General features: G+C 39.4%; 1 protein-coding gene across 2 annotated transcripts; it reads left to right on the plus strand.

Annotated features, from left to right (window-relative positions):
• Positions 1 to 6,732: 6,732 nt before the first annotated feature.
• LOC145283803 (uncharacterized) lies at positions 6,733 to 10,474 on the plus strand. Of its 2 annotated transcripts, none has more exons than XR_013868762.1 (2): positions 6,733 to 9,356; positions 9,882 to 10,474. XR_013868762.1 is itself a non-coding variant. In XM_080132882.1 (2 exons), the coding sequence occupies exons 1-2, from the start codon at positions 8,716 to 8,718 to the stop codon at positions 9,928 to 9,930; spliced, it is 540 nt and encodes a 179-aa protein (XP_079989008.1). In that variant the 5' UTR covers positions 6,733 to 8,715; the 3' UTR covers positions 9,931 to 10,474. The 2 variants fall into 2 exon arrangements, 1 of the variants encoding a protein (XP_079989008.1); XM_080132882.1 differs by having other exon boundaries at positions 6,733 to 9,206.
• Positions 10,475 to 11,685: the final 1,211 nt, after the last annotated feature.

Below are 11,685 nucleotides of genomic sequence, written 5' to 3' on the forward strand. Positions count from 1 at the left end.
AACTTAATAGTCTGGTAGCCACAACAAAGATGGACCCCAAACCAACTGAGCAAATGTTAGCCCCTTGCGGATGCCCGTACAGATCACCATGCTCACCACTACCAGACAAGCTGCCATTTCCCGCTACACCTGAATATCGAGGAGAGATAGAAAGCTGTTTCAAATGCCACTTTGCCAGCAGTGCATTTAATACATGTACACACCAGAAATTCCAAACCATGACCGGAGAACCGCTTACTATCACATTCCTCAACAACCACCAACCTAAGGCTATTCACAAATCAATCCCTGTCCCCCACCACTGGAAAGAGGCTGTCAAATCCCAGCTTGATGCAGATGTAGCGCTTAACATCATTGAACCAGTGCCAGCAGGAACACCAACGACATGGTGTTCGAGAATGATCACAGTGCCCCAAAAAGCCGGCAGCCCACATAGAACGGTCGACCTCCAAAATTTAAATGCAGTGACAAGATGAGAAACACACCACACACCCTCTCCATTCAATCTTGTCAACACGATACCCCCAGGAAAAAAGAAAACTATTCTGGATGCCTGGAACGGACATCATAGTGTTCCTCTGGCTGTGAAAGCGCAGGATACCACCACTTTCATAACAGAATGGGGCAGATACAGGTATTTCCGAGCCCCCCCCCCCCCGCAAGGTTTCCAAGCATCCAATGATGGTTACACAAAGAGATTTGCCACCATTACAAAAGGTTTCCCTTGTGTGGCTTGCTGTATGGACGACTCTTCTTGTGGGATGATGATATGGCACTGTCCTCTGGGAACACCATTAGATACTATGTGCTGAAAATGGAATAGTATTTAACCCAGAAAAATTCCAATTTGCAAAAGACAATGTAGAGTTTGCTGGCTTTGACATCAGCTTAACAGGGTACAAACCATCTCAAAAATTACTTGAGGGCATCAGAAACTTCCCATCACCGACAAACATTACAGGAGTTAGATCTTTCTTTGGTTTGATTAACCAAGTTTCATATGCGTTTGCCCAAGCACCCATCATGTCACCCTTCAGAGAACTACTGAAACATAACAGCAGGTTTTACTGGGACGATACATTGGAACAGCTCTTCCAGCAACCCAAGGAAATAATCCTAGAAAGCATCCAGGATGGTGTTCGAACATTTGAAATAAATCCCCCACCATGTCTGAGTACAGATCGGAGTCGAGTGGGAATATTCCAAAAACATTGTGCATGCCAGTCCACAATGGATCACCGTTGTGGGCCAGGACATTAGAAAGTTTTATATGCTGGCTCCCGATTCACTAGACTTACTGAAAGCCGGTATGCACCAATTGAAGGGGAAGCTTTAGCTATAAAGTTTGGATTGGAAAGCTGCAAAATGTGTCTCTCTCGTTCTCTCTCTCTTTCTCTATCTCCATCAATCTCTACCCCCTCTCTCTCCCCCTCTATCTTTCTCTCTGTCATGCTCTCCATCTCTCTTTGAGCTCCTTTCTCTTTCGCACTCCCTCTATATCTCTCCCTCTCTCTCGCTTTCTACTCCCTTCCTCTGAACAATCCTATTTTAAATTCTACACAATTGTCAAATTTAAAATACGATTGTTCAGTTTTTTTTCCTTCGTTTTTTTTTTTTTTTTTTTTTTTTGGTTTTTAAATATGTGGAAAATCCAGTTCCTGAAAAAGGGGTATTGTCAATAAGAACAAAAATTTAAATTGCCTCAGTCTACAAGGATTTCTCTTCCACTGATTGAGGACAAAAACGATGAAGTGTAGTTCATCCTCTGTCCCCCCTCCTCTCTCTGTCTTTCTCTCTCTGTCACTCTCTCCATCTCTCTTTTACCCCCTTTCTCTCTCTCTCTCACGCCCTCTATATCTGTTCCCTCTCTCTCTTTCTATCTCTTCCTCTGTCACCCACCTCTGTCTCTCTCTGTCTATCTCTCAATCCTTCTATCTCTCTCTATCTCCCTCTCTTTCTCTATTTTTCTCTCTCTTTCTTGTTTTCTATCTCTTTTCTATATCTTCTATATCTTTATCGTCCTCTCTATCTATTCCTCTCTAATCCCTCATCCTATTTTAGTCATCTAAATTTCTTACAGTGAATAAGATATTGCTAAAACATAAATAATCCTATTTTAGTCACCTAATTTAATTACTCTGATTAAGGCATTGTCAAAACATGAATAAATCCTGTTTTAGTCACTTAAATTACTTACCGTGAGAATATAAATTTATTTGAAAATTACTGCTAATAAGAACAACACCAGGAGGAACTGGAAAAACCTTTCTAATTAAATTGATTTTGGTAGCCATTTGATCACAAAATGGCATATCCTTAGCCCTTGCTTTATGCAGAATAGCTGTAACCTTAATAGTAGGTAGAAGAATTGCTTATTCTTCTTTGAAATTACTATTAAACATTCAATTTTTCAAAACTCCCATGTTCAATATTTCCAAAACATCCAGCATGGGAAAAATATTGCAGAAATGCAAACTTATTGTTTGGGATGAATGTACAATGGCACATAAAAAATCACTTGAGACTCTTGATCGATCCTTGCAAGATTTGCTGGCAATGTCAGACCATTTGGGAATGCAGTAATATTGCTTGCAGGAGATTTCAGACATACGTTACCTGTAATTTCTCAATCAATACCAGCAGATGAAATAAATGCTTGCCTCAAAAACTCTACTTTGTGGCACTCAAAATATGCATGTCCATTTGCAGAGCGATTGATCCACAGAGAAATTTTCGTATCAATTGTTGGAAATTCGGGAACGGAAAAGTGACGGCTGATCCAAGTTAAGGGCGAATTTTGTTGCCTCATAGCTTCTGTAATTTAGTTACATCAAAAGAAGCCTCAAATTAATTATAAGAATTCCAATTGGCTGAGTGAATGAACTGTTTTTGCAGCTCAAAACAAAGACGTTCATGAACTTAATAATATTATTCAGCTTAAAATTCCAAGTGAGGTAAGCCCATACAAGTCGATCGACACTGTTGTGAAAGCAAATGAAGTGGTTAATTATCAAACAGAATTTTTGAATTCTCTAGATTTGCTAGGGATGCCACTGCATGTACTGCAATTGAAAATTGGCGTATAATTATGTTGCAAAATATAAACTAATATAAGCTTTGCAATGGAACATGGCTTGCAGTAAAAAAATTAATGAATTAATCTTACATTCCTTATGAAAACGTCACAGATTAATGAAACTAAAACTGTTATGATCTAAGGGAGATCACTTTTTAAGATTTCTTTTCTTAATATTCCGAAGACCATGATTTGCGCCCCTTTAAGATTTATGCCCCTTTGTTCAGCTTCAACTCTACTCGAAATTAAAATTTCGAAGGAAACTTCTGTTTAGATATCAATCTGCTATGACAGCAAATTTTAAGAGGGAATTAGGCTTTCTTCTCTGACAAAGTGTTTACCATAAATATTATGGTTTCACTGTTAAAATAAAATGTAAAATTATTCATATAAAATAATATAAGACTATGAAAAGCATAATGATCGCCTATCTCTTCCGTTTGAATGTGAACAATAGAGGCTGTGGATTGAGGAAGAAGCTGAAATAGAAACTCCGCAGGAGGATGAAACAATGAGCCATGGTTAACTCTATTTAACGTGTAATATATTATATAGTTGTATGGTTATATTTATACACATTGGATTTAGGCAACAAATGGCACAGTAAAAGTAACAAAAATGGAAATTTAGTAACTAGATACTTTGGATAGTACTCTTGACTGGCACCATTTACCACAATACCACATTCACTTTGTGGAGTTAAACCTATTTAATAAATTCCCCAGCGTTTATGTAAAATTGTTTGTGTATTGTACGAGCCTTTTTATAGTCTCACACAAAAACACACATTCACATTTCAAGCTATGTCATATACATATGCGCACACAAACATACGCGCCCACGTCCACACACACGTACATTTATTCACGTTCGTGTACATACACTCACATTCACGGTATATACACACACGCTAACGCACACATATGTACTCACACACGCACACATGGACGACGCCACTTCTGCTTTCTGGGGAAATATACACATGCGCCAAAGACACTCCGGAAACGAGTATAAAACAAAGAGACAAGCTGTTTCTAACCCTTTTCGAGACTAGCCTCCTAGGTGGCTGGTCGGCGTGCTAGCCGCCGCCGTTTCGGCGCATGCACACGCGTACCTCACGCCCACTTACTACTCTGTATGGGGCACGAGCTGACAGACTGTATGTACGCATTCCCACTCTTTCTCTCTCTATATACTACTGGTCCCTGAGAACACCTTCGCGTAGCTGACTACTAACTGATGCCAACTCTGTATCCACTCTTTTGTCTACACGCTGGACTATCATTCCCATTTTTCACTACAACACTTACTTCTCTTCCCACACGCGAACAAACGATAGTGACCCGAACTTGAGATGAAAACACATTTCCTATTCTTGTTACAACACCAGTCCCGCAATGAACATTGGTTACATACGCGCGGACATGAACACATGTTATAACTAAAATGTTCATTCTTTCAACAGCAAATAAACGACGTTTATCTTATCCATCAATGGAGTCTTTGTTTCCTTCAATTCCATTCGTTTCATTATTTTCTTGTGGCGAGCTAGGGTATTATACTCTGGTCCGCAACAGTATGCATATGTGCGTGTGTATACAATTTTTTTTTAAATGTGTGTGTGTGTGTGTGTGTGTGTGTGTGTTCAAAATAAAAAGTTCCATTCATTTGAAAAAAGTCTTTAAATTTAGTAGAATATATATGTACAAAAAAAAGTTTGTAGTTGGGAGTGGGGCAAAGCTAAATAAAGTGTCCATAAAAAGGAAAAAATTAAAACAAGCAAAATGCCTAGTGGGGTGTGTTGGTGTGGGCCCTCCCAATTCTGGTCTAAGTAATAGATAGCCTATTGTTATCCGGGAACCGAAAACAAGCAGGATGATCTCTAGTTGGGGGGAGATTCATTTTAGGATGTGGGAAGAAAAATATCATGGAGGGGGAAATGAAGGTTGAAGGTGACCTCTAAGCAGGGGGTGACTTCGGGGAAAAAGAAAGGGGTGAATGGGTAGGGTACACTCGCAAGGTTCTCTAGTACCAAAATAAAAAAGGAATGAAATCTCATTTGTATTACCAGTCAAGAGTCTTTTTAAATATTAATTTAGTCTATTGAGATATGTTCCGAAGAAACTAGTACGGTGTGTGCCATTTTTATGAAGGGAACACAAATTCAAACCTGGCTCCTCGATGGATGCATAAACTAGTGTTATACACTCACCTCCTATCAAAATACACTCGAGGCAACCTTCTCCAATCACATCTGATCTTTACTTTAAGCAAATGTTTAAAGTAAATAATCAGATCCCTATCTGGAGCAGATGTCCCCTTTTAAACTCTTTTAAGGTGTGTGATCCAGATCACCATTCTTGCTATTGCTAGGATGGCCAGAAAAAATATTCTTTTCTCTCTGGATAGAAACGGATACATGTTGTCAATAAAGTATGTTGCGTCTAGGTCAAGTGGGCGCTCAGCATTGATGCAAGCTGTTACCTTTCTGACATACTCCAAAAGTCCCCGGAGTTGGCTACAATAATAAAAGGCATGCTTGACCGTTTCAAGCATGTGTTTATTGCAGCAAAGACACCAGATCTCCTGGATCTCTTCTTTGTGATTATGAAGTCTGTCAAAGAGGGGCAGTGCATTTTGGACCAGTCACCAGGTAAGGGAAAATTCTGAGTTGTTTAGAAAGTCCCGTTCCAATACCTAATTCTACTGTGAGCAGATCTCCTCCATCGACCATCCCATTCACTCCCTAAGAGGATCCGAAGCGATACCCACCACTAGTTGCCGATAAAGTCCCTTCCTAGTCTGTGTGAGGACACTGGTCCATGGCAAAGCTGTAAGTGCTGCTCAACATTTGGCAAAGAACTTTTGTTCCCCCTTCGGTCTACGTCGACGGTTGATCAAAGGGTCGGGTTTGAATTTGGGAAAGATACTTCCAACCACAGGGACCCACAGAACGTCCTCCTCTAGCGAACGACCCACGAATGCCAAGCAGGCATTTTGCAGGAAGGGGAAGTACAGACACCCGGTAAAGGATGAGTGGGAAAATGTAAATGGCGCACGCCTCAGTTCGACTTTCAAGGACAATTTCCTTTGAATCCAAGTCTCTACTAACGATTTGACCTTTGTCTGTACTTCTGACCAGTTTTTATCCAGCTCAAGACCCAGCCTAAACCAGACACCAAGAATGTCGACCAGGCCATCGGTCCAGCTGAACATACCCGGAAGCATAGCGTCTCCACTACAGGTGCCCAATTGCAGGCTGACAGACTTGCTGCAGTTGAAGATGATCGCTGTGACTTCTTCGTATTGAGTGAGCACCTTGGTTACCGTTTCAATGTCTGTGTGGCTAGACACGAACATGGTGACATCATCGGCGAATGCGGAAACCCTGGCTCTCATAGCGCCAGGTAGTGCTATTCTGTGCAGGACTGGTGTAGCCACCTCATCCCTTAACTTTTTTTTTTTTTTTTTTTTTTTTTTTACAAAGGCATCACCACATTATCAAGGCCCAGAGGCCACTCAAGGATAAGGGTTAAAGAGTGTACAGTAGAAATTGGTCAATATAGTAATCATTAGTAATGAAAATTTGGTAAATTTAATAACTTATATGGAACGGCTCATCAAGAACTTATTTACTTTAGACTTGAACACAACCATATTGTAGTCAGCCGGAAAGCAGGAAAACGGAAGACAATTCCACAGGCGTGCAGTTCTAAGAAAGAAGCTTTGTTCATGGAATCTACGTTTAGGTTTAGCCACAGATAAAGAGTGGCTTTCTTGTGAAAGAAGGGTTCCAGAGCATAAAGCAGAAGTGATAGTGGGCAGCCCTGATGCACTGACCAGAAGATCGCGAATGTGGTTCAGAATAGAGACCCACTTGCAGAAGTCCAGATTAAAACTAGTGCCTCTAGAACAGATCTCATGAACCGCTGGTCGACCCTATTGAAGACTGATCAAAAATGATTAGTGTGGCTTTGGAGTAATTTTTTGTTTCCTCTAGGATCGTGGGGATCAAAAGAAGATTGTCTTGAATTGACCTCCCCTTCACAACATAGCTATGGTCCAGTTTGATCAAGTCAGTGGTTACAACTTGCAAGCGATTCGCAAGAACTATTGGCAAAATCTTTAACTCTGTGTTTAGCAGAGTCAGGGGCCTAAAGTCATCTAAATTTTCCTCCCCACCATGCTGTTGATCTTTTCTCAGCCATGTGATCATTTCCTTGGTCACCTGCCCAAACTAATTGTTGAAAACATCCTTCATAATAGGGAATAACATGGGCGACAGCCTCAAGTAGAATTCGTAGGGAACTTGTTGTAGCTGATCTGCTTCAACGCAGTAATGATCTCATGTTCTGTGACCAAACCATCACTGTGAGGCAGGGCGAATCGGCCAAATAGCTGTCAAACTGCTCGACCCTGAGTCTGGGTAGTTGGGTGAAGCACTCCAATAAATGCTCCCTAAGCCCCTCACAGATCTCCCACATTGATATGAGGACATGTCCTTCCAGGCCGAATGTACCTGTCAAAACCACAAAGTAGAGCATCCTTCCGCTTAACATCGTCAACGTTCGTAACTTTGTTAGACACCTTCATTAACCTAGCCCTAACTATTTGACCTTCATACCACTTGCTAGCCAAGTGGTTGAGGTCTTCTTTAGCTAGTACTATCTCTAGAGGATCCTTGCCTGCCACCGCCTGGTCAGGCTATCCTCTACACGCTTCTTTGCCTTAGCCCAATCTTTAGCGAGGCGTCGGCTGTACTGGACACAAAAAGCATCTAATCTTGGCCTTAGTGCTAACCCACCACTTACTCCCTGTTACCGCTCCCACTAGTGCCCTCTGGATTAATTCTGTAACCTTCAGCCAGAAATTTTCCAGAGCTGTTAAATTTCCAGTATCCGGCTAGTTTAGGCTTAGCATTTAAGTTCAAATGGGCCATAACTAGTTTATGGTCCGAGTGTCTTAAAGAGTGAAACGTGGAGCAAGATAGAAAATCTACATTGCCTCTACTAATTAACATCTGATCCAAGTAAGTGCTTAGATGGGAGGGCATGCTTGCATGCCATGTCCACATCTCCCACCCCAGATGATCCAGACAAAATCTATCGATAAGATTGCATGGAGCCATCAGGTCAGACAGACTGTTGTCACACCACTCCGACCCGCTACTCCCCCCGATCTATCTTGGGATGAAGGATGGCATTCCAATCACCCATTAAAATTAACCTCTCCGGAAACCTGCAACCACTGAAATAAAGAAACCCTTTCTACTGCAGAATTGAGTGCATAAATCGTGACACTCTAAAACACACTGCTATCAACGGCAACATCAGCAACGACTGCCTGCCCATTACTGTCTGCATGAACAACATTCATGACACTGACTGAGTGCGATTCACTAACAAGGAAATTTCACGACTATAGGTATTGCCATATGCTGAGTGAACATCAAAGTCGTTTACCAGCACCTGACAATCCCTGTCTGAAACAAAGTGGGTCTCCTGAATAGCGACAATATCTACCTTGAGGGACACCAGATCTCTCAGCACATGGGAGGCTTTGACACCTCCTCACATTAAGGCTCCTCACATTAAATGTAGCCAGGTTCAAAGACATGATCACTTACCTTAGGCAGTGTCATGACTGAAATCCTTGGAAGTAAGGATGTGGCAGGATTTTCTGTGAGCAGTTCAGACAATGGCTGTCTGTCTCGTGCCGTGTCTCTCATGTCCAAAGGGAAGGTCACAATGCCCTGTATAGAGATGGGTGGACATACAGAGGGACCCTTCCTTCGCATTTGTACAAGAACTTCATCAGGGAGGGATGATCTTGGTCCACTAGCTTGGGAGTCTCTGCCACCTCATGATCCAGTTCCACATGGGTTGGGTTTGGTGGTCTTTGTTGGCCCTCATGAACATCAGCATCATGGGGACGTCGGAAACTCTCTGGGGTTGGTGATATCTGTTTCCCTGGATGTGGGTGAAGTTTCTCAATTTTTGAAAGTGATCCTTCTGCTTTCAGGTCTGGCAGTCTTGCTTTTGGAGACTTCTTCTGTCGGGAGAAATAACTGCCCATTGTTGATTACTTTCCTTGGCACATGGTTGAGAGGGAGCACTGACTCATTTTGGATGTAAGTTTTTCAATTTTTGAAAGTGATCCTTCTGCTTTCAGGTCTGGCAGTCTTGCTTTTGGAGACTTCTTCTGTCGGGAGAAATAACTGCTCATTGTTGATTACTTTCCTTGGCACATGGTTGAGAGGGAGCACTGACTCATTTTGGATGTAAGTTTTTCAATTTTTCACTTTTACCTTAGAACCCATAGTAGCTTTGATAACATTGTCAGTGTTTTGTTGCTTTTTCCTTATTTTTTTTCAAGAAGGTCCATTTAATCCACCTTTTAGCATATTTCTTAAAAAGTGACAGTCATTGTTAATTTTTACTGATTTTTTGTGTTCAGATTTTCTTTGTGGGGAGAGTTAGCTACAGGCTGGCCAACACTCCCCACAGATGGTTAAATTGCCCATACTGGTTTTATATCTTCCCGTGAGTGAATTCTGAATAAATTTGTGATTGTTTTTCATGCATTAATTCAAACCTCTTAGCTCAAGCATATCCTAGCTAAAGCACCTCTCAACAAAAATTAGCTTTTTGCTCAAATTTCTGAAAACTGCCTATTCATTTAATTGCACATGCTGTTCAAACCTCATCTGGCTTGTTCTTTACTAATAAAATCTTTCTACAGAATATAGCATGCATAGATGATGGAAAAGAAGAAAAAAAATTACCTTACTTTGTTCTGTTTGCAGATCATATTTGAAGAATCAAGATTCAACAAGAAAGAAACAGAAAAACTGACACTGTTACTCATAAGACATAAGTTCTGAATGGAAAATCTGCAACAGCTGTATTGAAGGAAACAGGAGTTTCCAGAACAACTCTCCGCCGAAAGATTGCCCTCATGAGAGAAAACAATAATGCCAACATCGGAGAAATCTTTTCCAGTGTAGAAGAGAATGAATTGAAAGACTCTCTACAAAAATGTTGCGAACTGTTTTATGGCTGCAAGAGAAATAGCATATGAAATGGCTGTGGTGAATGGTGGGGTTTCAGGCAATAAACGTCAGGGATTCCGATAAACTGGAGATTCTGTTGTTCTTATGTGGTGTTGTGATGAGTGTTTTATTTTGTTGTTTATGACAAATGGTTATGACATATTGTTGTTGATAACAAATGGTTATGACATATTGTTGTTTATGACAAATGGTTATGAAATATTGTTGTTTATGACAAATGGTTATGACATATTGTTGTTTATGACAAATGGTTATGACATATTGTTGTTTATGACAAATGGTTATGACATATTGTTGTTTATGACGAATGGTTATCTCTTCTTCCTCCAGCTGCAATTGTTGTGATTACTGACTGGAATGGGTGTTTCCCTTTTTCCTGTAGTTGCAGAATTTTTAATTTATTTTCAAAAAGTTAAAAGTATTGCTTTTCGTGAAAATAATGAAAAAAATGATGCTAATCTGAAAGATAATAATTATTAATAAACTATTCAACGAAATTCACATTTCAAAACACAAAAGATGAAAAATTACACACATTCAAAATTCAGATTTTCAATCTCAGAATTTGAAGAGCAGTTGTTGTTCTGTTTTTTTTTTCTCTACAATTTTTGCCCTCCACCCATACAGGTGCTAAATTTCATCTATCTATATAGTTATAAAACTCAAATAACCTTGTAAAGAGTGTTGTAACCCAACATCTGGCTTATAACTTCCAGTTGCGCATCCATACATAAACATAAACCCATAACAGCATAAAAAAATAAACACAAATCGCTACTTTTGCAGAATTTTACTTGCACACTGAAATATTAACGTTATTATTTAGAAATTATTATTTAACATGGGAAAGGTGGGGATGTTTTGCAACTATTCTGTATTACGACTATACTATTGCAAATAAATCAACTTTAACTCGTTGATGAAACAATTTACAACGGCGATTTCCCCACCGCCTTCCTTTTTTTTAAAAATTATTCTCTATTTTTTAATACACTTTTCTTAAAAACATTCATACATTTTCTTCTACACTACCAACATAAATAAATAACCCTGAAAATATGTTTTTTTTTAAAATTTACATTACAAATAAATAATCAACGCGAGAATAAAACGTATTGTTTTACTGTATACGTTTTCAGCATCCCAATTTTTTTTTGCATTTAAATTATCCAAGTAAACAATTGTTAATACTTTCTGTTTTTTTAGATTGTGTATTTTCGTATTTTAACACAATTTTCTTATAAATAAATCTACTTTAACCCATTGACAACCATAAGAGCATTTTTACCCACTGCCTTCCTTTCCTTTTTTTTGTTTTACATTTTCTTCTCCGTTTCTTAATACACTTAAAATCTTTTTTTATCTACACTCTTAACATAAATAAATAAGTCCAAAAACATTTTTTTTTAAAGTTACATTTTATTGTCATTTTCTATTTAAAAAAGCCATTCTTAACATGAAATATCAAAATTTGAATTTAATTTTAAATATTATGGTATCTGTTCAGTGCACATGTACCTTTAAGTATGGCAAACCA

Source organism: Euprymna scolopes, chromosome 8 (assembly GCF_053919585.1).
Source record: "Euprymna scolopes isolate OS-2025 chromosome 8, ASM5391958v1, whole genome shotgun sequence".
In the NCBI taxonomy this organism is placed as follows: Eukaryota; Metazoa; Mollusca; class Cephalopoda; order Sepiida; family Sepiolidae; genus Euprymna; species Euprymna scolopes.